This window comes from Puntigrus tetrazona, chromosome 14, assembly GCF_018831695.1.
Source record: "Puntigrus tetrazona isolate hp1 chromosome 14, ASM1883169v1, whole genome shotgun sequence".
NCBI lineage: Eukaryota > Metazoa > Chordata > Actinopteri > Cypriniformes > Cyprinidae > Puntigrus > Puntigrus tetrazona.
Genome location: NC_056712.1, coordinates 7,497,252 through 7,514,362, shown reverse-complemented (window position 1 = coordinate 7,514,362; position 17,111 = coordinate 7,497,252). Strand labels below are relative to the sequence as shown.

The 17,111-nt window shown below is 36.1% G+C and overlaps 1 protein-coding gene across 3 annotated transcripts in view; it reads right to left on the bottom strand.

Annotated features, from left to right (window-relative positions):
- LOC122357276 (Kv channel-interacting protein 1-like) overlaps positions 1–17,111 on the bottom strand; it is a 43,165-nt gene that overhangs the window by 1,620 nt on the left and 24,434 nt on the right. For 2 of the 3 annotated variants that reach the window (XM_043256588.1, XM_043256590.1), the window contains exons 2-7: positions 2,632–2,756; positions 2,485–2,554; positions 1,252–1,322; positions 1,046–1,153; positions 794–898; positions 641–703 (exon numbers count right to left, since the gene is read on the bottom strand). In XM_043256588.1, the coding sequence (XP_043112523.1) occupies positions 641–703; positions 794–898; positions 1,046–1,153; positions 1,252–1,322; positions 2,485–2,554; positions 2,632–2,756 (542 nt within the window). Of the gene's footprint in view, positions 1–640; positions 704–793; positions 899–1,045; positions 1,154–1,251; positions 1,323–2,484; positions 2,555–2,631; positions 2,757–15,224; positions 15,442–17,111 lie in introns of those variants that run through there. The other variant, XM_043256589.1, reaches the window with a different exon arrangement.

The following is a 17,111-nucleotide window of genomic DNA, read 5'->3' as shown; positions in this document are numbered from 1 at the left end:
GGAGGAGTTTCATTTATTAACAAAATGTTAATGAAGTAATTAAATTAAACTTTTGAAGGATGAATGACATGCAAAATAACCAAGTTAGATTTTTTTCAGTTGCTGGTGGTGTGTGGTGTAAAAAAAAAAAAAAAAAGCTGAATGTTAAAAATTCTTTTGGAAACATTTAAAATGTGAATAAATAATTTACTAATATTTAATATTTAAATAGCCCCATATCAACAAGGCAAACAAGTGAAAAATAAATAAATAAATAAATAAATAAATACATGACGTCTGAATGGTGATATTGCTTATCGCTTACTTTTTAATAAGACAAACAAATAAATGTATGAGTATACTGATACTTTATGAACACAGCAGTACTCACTTTTTAACACTAGAGGACACTGCTCACATTTAACAGAGGAACCAGTCTACTACATAACGTCTACTTCTTAAAGAAACACTATGTGAAGCAGTACGCAGTGAGAAATGTGTGCATATTTTTACTTTGCATACCGTTTTTTGCATTATACAGCACAAGGTTTTACACACACTATCCATACTGTTTCGCAGTACGTGTGCTTCGGTTCATTTGGTTCTCCATGCGTGCTAAATGTGTGGAAAAACAGCATGCGTGGCATGCCAGGTACTGCACCTCTTGACAGGAGAGAATAAACTCATCAAGAGTGACGACTCCGTCTCTGTTCTTGTCCATTTTCTGCGTGGAAGTCAATCATAACGTGATGAAAACGAACGTCATCATCTTGTCGTGCAGAAAAACATTCAAGACGTGCAATCACAAACCGACCTGAAAGAAAGCATCCACGTGCTGTTTGGGAGTGTCTGTCTTCAGAGCGGGATACGTGAAGCGGCCCATCATGTCGTATATGGCTTTCACTATATCAGTCATCTCCTGAAGCGGGAAAATGCATTTCATTGATCATCAGATGAAGCGTTTGACTACTGGGCGTAACTACGGTTCGACAAGGAAGTCGAGCATTGCACAAAAAGGTACATATCTTCATAAAGAGTGACGACCGACACACACACGCACACACACCTCTTTATTAATGTAACCGTCTCTGTTAATGTCGTACAGGTTGAAGGTCCACTGTAACTTCTCCGTTGTTGTTCCTCTCAACAAGATGGACAGAGCCGTTACAAAGTCCTGGCAGAGAGAGAGAGAGAGAGAGAAAGAGAAACAAGCTAAGAGCAGAAGAAACGGAGGAGGTGAAGAACAACGGAGAAGTAAAGAGAAAAAGGCACCTCGAATTTGATGGATCCGTTGTTGGACGAGTCGAAGGCGTTGAACAGGTAATGTGCGTACGTGCTGGCGTCTGCAGAGAAAACATGTTTTAATGCCCAGCGTTTCACATATGTTTTCAGAGCTGCTGGGGACACTTTTCTGTAGGAGAGAAAATACTGTAAAACCGTAACGCTTTACAATAAAGGCTCGATAAAAGATCTTCAAAAGCACTGGTTATATTTTAGTTAAATGGTGTGTTACTTGCGCTGTCAGATGATTATTTGCGATACATCGCATTCATAAAGTGTTTGTTTACATAATATGTGTGTGTGTGCTGTATATTTATTAAGAATATATAAACGCATGCATGCATAAAAATATATTAAATGTTTATATTATAAATCAAATTATATGAATACACATACATGTAAACATATATACATACATTATATATTAGTATATATATATATACACACACATACACACACACACTTTGCATGCACATGTGTATTTATATACACATAATAAATATGTAAGTATGAACACATATTCGAAAACAATTTTTTTTTTTTGTATGTGATTCGTTTGAAAGCACTAATTATAACCATAAGTTATATTGATTATTGTACAGCAAGCAACTAATGGTAACTAACCTTAACTAATGGGACCTTATTGTAAAGTAAAACTTAAATATTCTGATGTAAAAAAAATGGAACTACTTCAAATGTAATATTAATATAAAAATAAAATAAATAAACAAATAAATAAACTTTTTTGAACTTTTGGGGTTTTTTGCTAGCTGAAATTTCATGCCTAAGTACTAAAATAACAAACTAAATGTACAAAAAACTATATAGAGAATTAAAATACTTCCAGCATTCATTATGCGTAATGTTAATTTAAACAATAAATACAACTAAATATCAGAATAAATAAATGCAAATTTATTACTAATTTCCATTTAAGTACTTTAAAACAAAGACCTAAGTTATTAAAACATATATAGACATCTTAAAAAATAATAATGAAAAAAAAATACACAACACAAACACAATTATTAAAATTGTTCAAATTAAAATGTAAACAAAAAATAGAATTCAAATCAAATTCAAAATATTAAAATACTAAAATATTCTAATATATAAAATATGCCATAATCCCTGTATGCTATCCCTGAAGCTAACCCCCACAGAAGCAGCCGATGCTGTATGTGTAGTGTAAGTGAGATGATCATCTGCTGCACACACACTGACCGCCGTGAGGAAAGAACTGAGAGTAGATCTGTTTGAACGTCTCCTCGTTGACCACACCGCTGGGACACTCCTGAGCCACAAGAACACACACATTAGGGTTCGACCGGATGAGACCGAGCACCAGAAAACACGTCTACGGCTACGTACGTTTTTAAAGCCTCTGTAGAGCACTTGCAGCTCTTTCTTGCTGAAGTTCGTCTGAGCCTCCAGCTGCTCCAAACCCTCGGGACGGTGACACACCATGGACAGCTCCAGATCATCATCCACCTTATCTGCACACACGGGGGGAATACACTTTATTTTTAAATCGGTCGATTAATAAAATATTTTGTCCACCAGTAACTGATTAGCAAGGTGTCACTTCAAAAGGAAATTATAAATTATACACACACACACACACACACACAACACATCTATATATGTATAGATAGATAGATAGATAGATAGATAGATAGATAGATAGATATAGATGGACAGATATAGATAGATAGATAGATAGATAGATAGATAGATAGATAGATAGATAGATAGATAGATAGATGGATGGATAGATAGACAGATATATAGTATACGTTATTTATTAATGTTTTTTTAAGAAGAAAATTAAACTATTATTCAGCAAAGATGCAGTGTAAAGACATCTGTAATGTTACAAAAATATCTGTATTTTAAATAAAAGCATTTTTTACTTTCTGTTCACCAAACACAAAAATACAATATATTGCTGTTTCCATAAAAATATGAACGGCTTTCATTATTCAAAACGTCATATTAGAAGGATCATGCGACACCGAAGACAGTAATGATGCTGAAAATTCAGCGTTGCATCAGGAATACATTATATTTTACAATACATTCAGATATTTCTATATATATTTAGAACTCATATATTCAGTGTATGTACAATATATTCAGTGTCATAATATTTCACACTGTTACAGTTTTTACTTTTTTTTTTTCAAATAAATGCAGCCTTGGTGAACAGATGTATACAAAAAATGACCAAAAAAAAACATATAAATATATATATATATATATATATATATATATATAATATATATATATATATATATATAAATAATACAAAAATAGCACACAGGGAGAGGTTTATATCTTAATCTGAAGCACTGAATCATGTTTCAGAAATGTAGTTCAGAGAAACTCCCTTGTGTACTAGAGATGACAAGAGCAAAGCCACGCGAGCGTAAAACACACGTTTGACATTCACAATGTCAGAAACGCATTAATAGCTCATTTGCATTTTTTTATTTAGCAGCTACCTATTTTTATCATATTTTTAAAAAAATCCTTACAGAGTTTTTAGAGTTAATTAAAACCATAAAAGCATTTTGTTAGTTAAAATAACGACGTTTAAATGTATTTTGTTCTTTGTTGTCTTTTCTTGTTTTTAACACGATGTACTAAAATAAAATAACTAAAGCTAACTCAAAAATAACTAAAAGCTGAAATAAAAATGAATAAAAAGTGCTAAAAATGACAACAAATTACTAAAGCGACAATTAAAATGAAAATTAAAAAAATACAAATCAAAACTAGTTCCAAATATTATAACAGCGTCTCAATGATAGTAAAATAAAACAATTTCTGGAGATAAACTCTAATATTCCTCAAAATCACAACAACACTCGACTGAATGGAGAAAAACACACATACAGCCTGAAATATGAAGGTGACTGACTAGGATCATTCTGTCAGGTTAATCATAATACATAAGGACGGACGAGGTGTGTGTGTGTGTGTGTGTATCGAAGGACTGAAGGACACACACAGGGGAGGTCAAAGGTCATGTGCCGGAGGCTCTCTGTGCTACTCAGTGTCCTTTAGTAGCATCACATTATAGCACTGCACTCTCTGTCTCACACACACACACACACAATATGACACAGTCTCCGTCTCTCAGAATTTCACATAATTCGATTATTTGCCAATTATTTCTGAAATTCGCAATACAAGCAGTTTCAAATCATTAGTAAATCCCACACCCATGTTTTCCAGCGCGAGTGTAAAGCATCACAATTTCTAGGACTTTCGTGATGAATGTTGTTCTCGTTGACACCTTGATCTTATTTCACAGCTGGTGAAATCAATTTTTCTGCAGAATTACAGTGAACTGCAGTGATAAATGTGGCTTTCTGACAGAGGTTAAGTCCGATTCACGGCACAGATTCATTATCAGACGTCTACGGTGTTAGTGGAGTAGTTTAGTGAGTCTCACCCTCGGTGCTGATGAGTCCGAGCGTGTGCAGGAGTTTCAGAGCTCCACACAGCAGCAGGACTATGGCTAAAGTTTGCAGTCCGTCTCCCTCTGCTTTCTCCATCACTCTTGATTCTCTTTATTATCTCTAATAATCTTATTTTCCTCTCGCTTTCATTCCAGTCTCTTTCTGTATTTGCTGAGCTTTCAAGATCCATCTTTATATACACCTCTCTCTCCCTCACCTCTTTGACATCTGCTTCTTTGTTTGCCTCTCCTCTCTCTCTCTCTCTTCTCTCTCTCTCTCTCTCTCTCTCTCTCTCTCTCTCTCTCTCTCTCTCTCTCTCTCTCTCTCTCTCTCTCTCTCTCTCTCTCTCTCTCTCTCTCTCTCTCTCTCTCTCTCTCTCTCTCTCTCTCTCTCTCTCTCTCTCTCTCTCTCTCTCTCTCTCTCTCTCTCTCTCTCTCTCTCTCTCTCTCTCTCTCTCTCTCTCTCTCTGTCTCTCTCTCTCTCTCTCTCTCTCTCTCTCTCTCTCTCTCTCTCTCTCTCTCTCTCTCTCTCTCTCTCTCTCTCTCTCTCTCTCTCTCTCTCTCTCTCTCTCTCTCTCTCTCTCTCTCTCTCTCTCTCTCTCTCTCTCTCTCTCTCTCTCTCTCTCTCTCTCTCTCTCTCTCTCTCTCTCTCTCTCTCTCTCTCTCTCTCTCTCTCTCTCTCTCTCTCTCTCTCTCTCTCTCTCTCTCTCTCTCTCTCTCTCTCTCTCTCTCTCTCTCTCTCTCTCTCTCTCTCTGTCTCTCTCTCTCTCTCTCTCTCTCTCTCTCTCTCTCTCTCTCTCTCTCTCTCTCTCTCTCTCTCTCTCTCTCTCTCTCTCTCTCTCTGTCTCTCTCTCTCTCTCTCTCTCTCTCTCTCTCTCTCTCTCTCTCTCTCTCTCTCTCTCTCTCTCTCTCTCTCTCTCTCTCTCTCTCTCTCTCTCTCTCTCTCTCTGTCTTTCTTTCTCTCTCCACCCTCTCTGTGTTTCAGAAATATTCACAATGCTGTTTTTTAATTTTTTATTATGCAGGACAACCAGAGTTTGCCCTTTTCAATTCAAAAGTACCAAACAGGAATTTACAATATTAATATCAGTGTCATTCTATAGAATTTATATTAAATAATGGGATAGTACATTTACGATTAACCTTAAATAATCTTTTTTTTTTATTTTTCATAAATAATCATTTTATTTTTATTTTAGTTTACTATAATAGCCCTAATCAATGAAAAAAATGACACAAAAGTAGTAAAACAAATCATTTTAAATTACAGTCTAATATATTGAGTGATGGTGCATGTATTTCAGGTAAAAATGTTTTCATTATTTTATAGTGCTTTATGCAGAGAAACAAGTTCAAATATACCAAAATATGAAAAAAAAAAAAAAATTGTATTTTAGTAAATTTTTTAAAAGTTTTTTTAAAGGTTTTATTTTATTACAATTAAAAAATGAGACAAAACAAACAAATAGTTACATACTTGAATATTTACACCAATTATTCCCTGATATATTGAGGAACACTAAATGTCTAAATTTATTCCATGTTCAATGTCAAAACTACAAACACAAAACATTTCTATTATTTATTTCTTAATGCTTTATTGTGAAAAACAGATAAAAACTGTGTAGAATATAAACTGAAAAAAAATGATATCATAACCTGAGTAAATGAGAGTACTGTGGCATATGAAATGTTCTGTTCTGTTTTCTTTCTCTCTCGGCATTGCAGCATCTATCACCTTCTGCATGTATATTAATTCATATTGAAAAAAAGTCAAATTTGCTACTGCATTCTCTCTAACTCTATGCTTTTAAATGCAAAATCATACCACTACAATGCTCATTCATGCATTATGGATTCTGGATGGTGCAGAAGCCTGAGGGGAGTGTGTGTGTGTGTGTGTGTGTGTGTGTGTGTGTGTGTGTGTGTGTGTGTGTCCTTCACACTCTCAGGTGAGCCTGCAGCCCCAGGTGAGTCCTGCCCTCAGGTAGGACATTAAGAACAATGTCAGCTCACCAAATGTGTGTGTGTGCGTGTGTGTGAGTCAGAGAAAAATATTATGGTTTGTAGATCATAACAGTTCTGCCATACAACAATTAGGATATTTTTACATTATAATTATATATATATATAACATTATGATATTCATCCCCATGTTCTCCTTCAGAAAAATGACCGACCAAACAGAAGTCAACACACACACACACACACGTGCGCACACACACACACACACACGAACAGGCACACACACACACACGTGCGCACGCACACAGACACACACACACACACACGTGCGCACGCACACAGACACACACACATATGCACGCACACAGACACGCACACAGACACACTCACACTCACATACACCCATGCGCGCACACAGACACGTGCACACACACACACACACACACAGCTCTGCAGGTTTGATTAATGAGCCTCACTTAGATGGCAAAGTTCACGCATGACACACAGAGACAACAAAAGGCATGGTTATACAGACACATTATTCTAGATCTAAATATACCAAAGCATTAATTTATTCATGAATATTTCATATAACCATAAAGTATAGCCTAGTACCTTTAGCTCATGAAACGGCATGTTTCTACAGTCATTGGTTTATATCTACTAATTTCTATAGGTATTGCTCAACCTACTGATGCCTGACATCCACTATACACTAATTTGAAGCCTATGAAACCTACTGCATGATGTTTAATACACAAACAAGACCTCTAAACGATCAATGATCAAAACTGTGCTGTTGAACATGTCACACACAAACTATCACAGCCTTCTGTCATCTGATTTCTGGCAAGTAAAAGGTCTTTTAGTTTAATTGCACAAAGGTTAATGTGTCCTTTTTGCTGTGAAATCGAAATTTTATAAAGTAAACAGTATAACAACTTTGATAGCATTTAATACACTTTTCGCATTTTTGGTTTTAAGATTTGTGCAGTGTTGTAACAGTGTTATAAATGCAGTGATTTATTCCCAAATACCAGTACCATATTGCTTACATGAAGAAGGTGTTCAGATATTTCCTGTCAGGTTTAATAGCTCTATTAGAAGGTGAAAACCGCCACTAGATGGAGACAAACAACCACAAAATCAACCACATCACCTGCACGCTGACATTCAAATGCATTTACTCCTAAATATTAATGGATACATGCAAAATGAAACGCCACACAACCACACTTTTACTACAACATTTCATACATGAATTATACGGCTGATTTATTCCCACAGACTTGTATTCAGTGTCATGATACACACACACTTACTTCGCTGTAATCCTCTGGTTTGCATAATCTGAATTAGCATAATCTTTGTATTACCATAGCAAGAAGAGCTCCATTTTTGAGAGCGAAATATATCCAGAGAAACACACACACTTCTCTCTCTCTTAGTGACACACACACACACATACTGTCTACAGAAGTATGAGAAATTACACTGAGCAAATCAAACCCTGACACATCACTAATTAAGACAAACGTTAATCACACACACTTCTCATCACTCCAGCCGTGTAAAAACCCATTACACGCCGTTCCACTTCAACCATCTTCCTCAAGCTGTATTCAGCTTAAAAATGACACACACAGAGGATGCTTTCTGTGATTTTTACCATTATGAAAAATCATTATGTGCACATGTGTGCTGGATGTATGCAATGAGACGTCTATGGAAGGCTTCTATGGAAAATCATTTATCGACACCGCTAACAACAATCAACCTATACTGTACTATACTAACCTATACTATATTGAGTGGGTGAGTTGTTTGTTTAACAAGAAGTCTTTTAATTTCCTCGAGATTGACCAGTCTAGGCTAAATTCCAGGTACATCTAGGCTAAATTATAGGTACACCTATATATACACACATACATATATACACATATTATTTTTGTAAATGACCTTTCATGCAGTGCGTAACACAACTCTAAGTGAAGGAAAACATCCTGAAAAGGATCACTGAAACGAGTCCCATGTTGACGTCGACACGAAACATTAGCATACTGCCTGCCCACTTGTGATTTGAATAACAATGAAAATGCCAATTCATTCTTTGCCACTAGGAGCGGGAAAAAAAACCCTGCTTTCCCCTTACAAACAATGAGACCAATCACCAGTCGAAAAATGAAACGCTGCTCAAATTGTTCGGGAGTCCTTGAGCAAGTAAGATAAAAATAAATGCGTATTATAAGACAATGGGTTTTTTGACCTTGCGTGCATGTCAACCTGGGAATGCCTAAAAAACTAAATATGAACATTCGTTACCCGTAATAGGGGCACCTTAATAAAACTAGAATAGTATCTCAGTTACACTAAAATGGCACTGGTTTGAATTAGACATCGTCACACTGACAGGGTAATGAATCCATCAATGTCTTGCGCCTATTTTCCTTTATCTGAATTGTTGTGATGAGCGCAGTCTCTCAAGTAAACATGTGTCTGTGTGTGTGTTTGTGAAATATGATAGTAATATAATATAATTCATACGAGTTTTGTTTTGAGGAATTAAAAAAGCTGAAAGTTTCCTGTAAGGGGTAGAGTTAGGTGTAGGGCAATAGCCCATACAGTTTATACAGTATAACAACTACTATGACTGGAACGTACATACAATTCACAAAAACAAGCATCTCTCTGTGTGTGTATGTGCACATGTGCGTCTGTGTTCTCATCGCTATGAATTATAGAAGTGCATCTACAAGAAATGCTCCACTTTTTGCTTGCATAAGCATCACTACAGCAACACATACACACACACATTTAGCTAGTCATATGAAGTTATATCAGATAGACTTAATTAGAAAAGATAATTACAAAAGATTAAACCGAATCTATATTTTAATTACTGACCATCTGCTGCATACTACACAAAACAACTAGAACGCACTTTGATAGAGGTAGAGTTCAATGAAAAGTTTCAATTCGGTTTCAAAAGTTTCAATGATTTATTCCCACTCAAGTTGTTATGATATATATGTGTGTGTGTGTGTGTGTGTGTGTGTGTGTGTGTGTATGAATTACAAACAAATCTGACTGGCTGAAATTTTAAGAAATAATGCAGAAATATTATTCATATATACATTGGTCAGATGGGCGGTTCTTAATCAAAACATGTAGTGCATTACAGACTTTATTATATCAATAATCTGACCATGTAAGACAACCCAAAGCCTAACAAGAGGGATGTTTTAAAACTGAATCATGACTAAATATTTGAAGTGTCCATGAGATTAATATTTCAATAATAATAGTTCAATAATTCAACACATTTGTATGTTCAAGGTTCTCTGATGGTGGTTAATAGTCGCATTACATGCAGGTAAACGAATGCTGTTTGCAGAAATTATTTATTTCAATTTTACATTTTTATGATTTATTTATTCGCTTTTCAGCAACTAACGAGCCCCCCTTCGGCAAAGCCAGACCTAGACGAACACTTACGCAAACATTTACTTCATCAATCAATCTTTTTAACATCCAAAACAGGGCAGTTATCAGATGTAGCCCACCAACTGGTAGGAACGTAAACAATAGATGCACATCCAGACACATTAAGTGTATAAATAGCTCAAATAAACTCTTGGCAACGCACAGAGAGGAGAGCTTAGAGCTGCTGCAGTTCTCCATCAGTGTCCAAACCAAACCAGAGGAGGCGGACAAAGAGAACCAGGAATACAACACAAAAATACTCATATGATCCCAGAAGCAACCAGATATCTGGAATCGATATCTGAGCAGGGCGACTGGTGATCAATATAACGCCAATAGACTATAATATAACTATACGCAATATTTATGCAGAGAAATTCACTATAATGGCTAAAAAACGACCCACTGACAGGCCAAGGGAAGCAACAAAAGAAAACTGATGCTGATAAACTCAGATTATTTAACAATAATTCAAATTATTAATCAGCCCATCTGATATATGCAAACACATTCTTCCTGTGTTTTTAACACGGGGAGAATCTTCCTGAATAGAGATTCAACAAACAACAAGAAAATGTGTGTGTGTGTGTGTGTGTCTGTTGCATTAAGACATAACTGCAGGCAGTGTGGGTGTTCAATTCAAGACATCTAAAATATTCACTAGAGGAAAACCCACAGCCGCAGGTCTACACACACACACACACACACACACACACACACTAAGAGTATGACACATCAAACACATGCTGAATAAACTCAAAAACCTAATCATAAGATAAAAATATGATATAAATATTATTTATACTATAAATACATGATACAGAGAACAATATTTATTTAATATTGTAGGGAAATGTTGATCAACGCATGCATATTCAATCAGAAGTGATCAGCTATTCTGAAGATGTGTGTGTCAGATCAATATCTCAGTCTCTGCTTCCCGTCTGAACCGATCGCAGCACACATCAATCAAATCTGTGGATACATGTAAAAAAAAAATAAAAAAATGTAATTTACATTCTGTCGGTACTATCATAGTGCTGCGGTTTAATCTCTGCTCGTCCTGAATTTAATCAAGACTGTACGAGCAAATGGGTTTTCATTTTAATCTAATTACTGATCAATGGCAGGGGAAATATATATATATATATATATATATATATATATATATATATATATATATATATATATATATATATATTATAAATATATAAAGCTATCCTGGCTCTAAAAGCTTCCTGGCTCTCGTCCCTGAACAAATTCGAAACCTTTCAACCTTCCGAGTTTGAAAAATGACAGTAATAGCCTAAATAAAAAGAAGCAGGTCTAACAAACGCACAAATAAATACGTTGAAAATGACGACAATGAGTCACGGTATCTAACAAAAGTAATGAGATTTCATAAAGCTAACAGTGAAAGATGAGTGGTTAACGTTACACTCACTGTTCTTCAAAATGATTAACATGCAACATGAAAATGATTTTCCAAAACTGTCCATTACATTTCTCCTCATATGCTCCTTTACGACTCAGCAAGTAGTCATTCAGTTTTAGTTTCCCACTTATAAATACATTTTCATTTGGTCATTCGTGTGCTTGGAAATCATAACTAATATTTCTCAATTTGATGGCACATTATTCCAGCCCCGAAACTCCCTGAAACCAGACAGTTTAGAAATATCTTCCCATTTATTTGTGTGCAACATGCTTCAGACGGGCCCATTAGCAGTTATTAATTGATTAAGGACCTGCAGTTCAAGAACAAAGATAGCGGACCCGTTCATTTACAGGCTTAGACCGAAGATTTCACACCAGAGAACAAGAACAGGAGAGGAAAGAGAACGAGTGTGAGCTTAATAGGGCGTTTCGAGCTGAATTTATGGATCACTGTATAGTTGACTTCTCATTCCTGATGCCTTGCCCCATTTTGCTCCACTGAAGCTGCATAATATGAATGAAATTAATGTGCGGCTTCAGTTCTCATATACGCAAATGATCAGTTTTGGATTTAATATCATGCATGTTTTGGATTTTAATATCATGCTTATTTTAAGAATATGAAGCATAAAATAAATTATGACAGTCCTATTTATTTGTTTTTGCATTTAGATTATTTACTGCACTTTTTTGTATTATTAAGCTTTTGAGAAATCTACATTTCCTTGATGTTTGACAGAGCTAAAAACAAACACATGAACATATGACAAGAACTACCTAAAGCCACGAAACCATCTTGAAACGAAGATAAAACTATTTGAAGTGTAATTTGGTTATTTAGTTTGGTTCACGTCTCATTGGTTTACACGGAGAGGGCGGGGTTTACCTATACAGCAGCCAGACACTAGATTCGATTCACGTTTTTTTGGCTGTTATTTTGCAGTTGTGTGTAGCATACTTGCTTGTATCAGTATTTGTCACATTGCGATGTGGTAGTGCAACAAAAGACCAATCAGATCAACGCCTACTTCTACATCGTCAAATGTTTGGCGCCGCCCCCTTGAGCATTAGTTTAAATGGAAGGGGAGAAATAAGCAATAGCAATATAATGATGTTAACTGATTATAAATGTTAACTACTGTCAGGGGCACCACTAGGGGAGGGAAACTTGGTATGATTCTAAGGGCCCGATGCCCGATGAGATTTCAACTGGAGGCACGTTCGCGAATTTTACCGCGGAGAACCACTGGAACGCGATTTGTAAGTTTGCAGACCGCTATCCCGATTTCTACCACGAGGGACACTGGATGTTTTATTTCCATTAGCTATGCTTCCATCCAAACTTACAAATAGCCTAAACTTATAAGTAATATCGCATAAAACATATGCAAATAAAGCAGTTTCTATCCAGCTTGAAGAGAACAAATTTAACTTGTCATTAACTTGCACTGAATATCATAAATGAAAAAATTATTTGCTGCAGCAGGAGAAGGCACTGTATAATTTTTGTATACAATAAATCACGGATTGCTGAGATGAAACACAGTCATGTTATCTTAAGCACAAAACACACTGTATGATTTTCGACTGTCGCTGAAGAAAGACTGGCAATCGTGAACCAGCTGTGTGGTGATTTATGATCGGCCATGATTGTTTCACGATGTTAATCTATCGTCTGGAGCAGCTAAAAGTCGTGCAGTGTATCTCTGGCTTTATTTTACATTGCCTGCTGTTTGGGAGATTCCTTGATTATAATGAAGCACTTTGACGAGACTCTGATTAACCATTTACAACGACAAAACTAGCATTTCAGATGCTGTGCAAAGAGATCAGTCTACCGATCTCATAAATGTATGCATCTAATATGCCAAATAAAAATGGCAACTTGTGGTATAGATACAAAAAATTTTACGTGCAGTTTCGATCCAGTGTTTTTTATACAAGAGGATTTGCCAAAATGCAAACAAATAGATGAATAAAAAAATAGCTATTGTGTTAGCACTGTGAGTTACGATGAAGGCATTTGTGAAAGTTCAAAACTGGAGTTGCAATGATGAGACCACTTTATTTATGAACTCAGCCTTTAATGTGAGAGGAGCGGATCAAAATATAATCAGCACTCTGCATAATTAGTTACTCGCATGGCAATAGTAATAGTAAAAACATAGCAAACGTTTTGAGAGAGCTCCACATGTAATACTTATTTGACATGGAAACAATGTCAGCCAATCACAGCAGTGGGCGTTAACAGTGAAGTCTCACAGCAGACACGCCCCTTCAGACAGAGTGTTTAAATCAGAGGACTAAAATCAAGCTTAAAGATGTCCTTTTATTTCTAAATTAAAGTTTTGATGTGAAAGGTATAGTAACCTTATGTGTACCTCAGAAAACTGAAATAAACAAAACAAATGCAGTTTATAATTTCCCCTAAAATGCTTTTTATATAAAAAAAGCTCTCTAACAAGTTAAAATTCAAGTTACAATTTTAATTATAACGGTAATACTGTAAATAAAACTGTAATAAAATGTAAATGATAGTGTTTGGATTAGCTTGTTTTTAATGCCAAGAAATACAATTTTGCATGAAGAAATTAATTTATTTAACATTTCAACAGCAATTAAGCACATTTCCCATAAAATAAATTTTAGAATAAATAAATAAACAAATAATAAAAAAAACCTAAATAAAGCTCTTGGATATGTAAACAACCAGTTCTGGATTTGCTTGCTTTTAAATACATAACAGATTCTTTGGCTATAGTTGGCTATTTATTAAAAAGTTTACAATTTAATTATTAAAACACTAATTTAATAATTAAAAAGCAGCAAATAATCACCCAAAACAAATCTGATACTAAACGTGGAGAAACATGATTTAAAACCTTTTCGAGGTTAGCAACAGAATCAAACAATTTTCTAACTATTTTCTTCTTTATGGCTCACTACTGTGTGTGTGTGTGTGTGTGTGTGTGTGTGTGGGAGAAGGATGAGAAGACAACCAAATCAACAGGTGCTGACGTCTCTCTCTCCATCTAATCTGTCTCTCAGCTTTTCGGACATGAGCGATGGGTCGGGACCCTTCAGACGTGCGCACGAAAACACTCCAAACTGCCATCGCCATGTTACCATGACAACAGCGCTTCCAAGGTAACAGGCGGGAACTGAGTGTGTGTGTGAGTAGAGTGATAATAACAGGAGCATGTTTCAAACACATATGCATGCGTGACCTGACAACACACGTCAAACACACTCTCTTCCCTTCTGAAACCCATTAACTCACTTCACATTATAAATAATCCTCTTGAATCCTCATGAGTCACATAATTCGTGTGTTCGTGTGTGTGTGTGACATTATTACGGAGCAGAAACACGCAGCTGTGACGCTGGCGTCAGTCAAACGCCACTTGTTGCACAGTTTAGCGAGGACGTGTGTGAGTCATCTAATCGCTGAAAACACTCACACACATGTGCAAGCATGCACGCAACTCAAGAATACACACGCAAACACACATTTGCGCATGTTGTTCAAGCATTCATTCAGTTTGAGTGTGACAGAGCTGAAGTTCTCAGTGCAGACAGACAGACAGACAGACAGAGTGAGTTGATGTCTTACCTCTTGACGGTCGGCGCTGTCTCGTCTGCATGGTCAATGTGCCAACAACCGCCCCCATGTTGTCACCGTGGAAACAAGCGTGTGTGTGTGTGTCTGTCACGTGTGTTTTCCACTCACTTGCTCACTCTCTTTCTCTGTCCAACCTTCATTCTGTCTTCTGTGATTCTAACGCTCCTGCCTCCAAATGCTCTCTTTCTGCCTCATTTTACCCCTTCCTCCAAAACCCCTCTCTCTCTGTCTCTCTCTCTCTCTCTATCTCTCACACACACACACACACACGCACACTTGTTCATCTTTACTCACTCCGCCTGTACAGCACATGTGAGTCTCACAGAAACACGTCTGGGTCATATTTCACCCACAATCTTTCATTTGATTCTATTTGACTTTATTATTTATCTGTTTTTTTTAAAATAAAATGTAAATTGCAATATTTTGCGAAAGGAAAAAGCACTTTTTGCTACTCTTTGGGAAAATCAATTATTTTGATTTTAAAAGGTTTTTGACAATCAACCAGGAACATTACATCAAAATTGTTATAATATAACATTTGAATGACAATTTCTACAATAAATAAATAGATTTTTGACAATATGTTTTGATATCAATGATAATTAACCCTCCATAATTAATTTATTACAATAAATATTTCAATATATTTTTAAATATATTTAAATAATAATTAACAAATATATTTGACATTAATGATAATTAAGCACATTTCCATTAAAATCACTATTACAGTAAATAAAAATTGTGATTTTAAGATAATCGCACATTGTAGTTTAGTAGTTGAATTTAAACTCAAATGACAATAATGTGGAATGCATCAGAAATGATAAAAGAGAAAAGAAAAATGTTACAAAGTAAAAGTAAATTCATATTCAAAAATATATTTCATTCTCATTTTTTTTTACTTGATTTTGGATTGAATGAGCAAATGCTTACATTCGATGGTTTCTGGCACTTTGGAAAGTGTTCTCTTCATGGATGAATCCTGGTTGTCAGCATTGTGTATTGACTGGCCCATGGTGGGGTTATGGTATGGGCAGGGTATGTTATGCAAACAAAGGTGCATTTTATTGATGTCATAGAGATACCGTGACAAGATCCAGAGGCCCATTGTTGTGCCTTTCATCCACGATCATCACCTCATGTTGCAGCATGATAATGCACGGCCACATGTTGCAAGGATCTGAACACAGTTCCTGGAAGCTGAAATCATTCTAGTTCTTGCAGGGCCAGCATACTCACTAGACATGTCACTTATTGAGCAAGTTTGGGATGCTGTGGATCGACATATAGGACAGTGTGCTCCAGTTCCTGCCAATATCCAGCAACTTCACACAACCATTGAAGAGGAGTAGACCAGCATTCAACAGACAACAATCAACAACCTGACCAACATTATGCAAAGGAGATGTGGTCACGCCATATACTGACTGGATTGCAAAATTGTTCCCAAGAAGAAACAAACTCATCCATGCTGCTGCGGGCTGAACTTCTCAACGCTGCGGTGTCTACCTCTTCCTCTTAGCGCTGGACGATCTGGATGAGCAAAATGGAATTCCTCCATGAGGGATGGGTCTAAGATGTCATCTTGGGAAACCCATGACTGATCTTCAGGATCATAACCCTCCCAAAGCACCAAGTAGTGTAAATGACCACCGTGAGAGTAAGAGCAGTAAGAGCAGAGTGTGAAGGCTTAATTGGCAGAGTTATAGCACAGTTTTGCTTAAAATATTGCAATGCACACAACATTATGTGTGACATATCAGAGTTCAAAAGAGGACAAATTGTTGGTGCATGTCTTGATTGTGTATCTGTGACCCAGACAGCAAATCTTTGTGATGTATCAAGAGCCACATTATCCAGGGTAATGTCAGC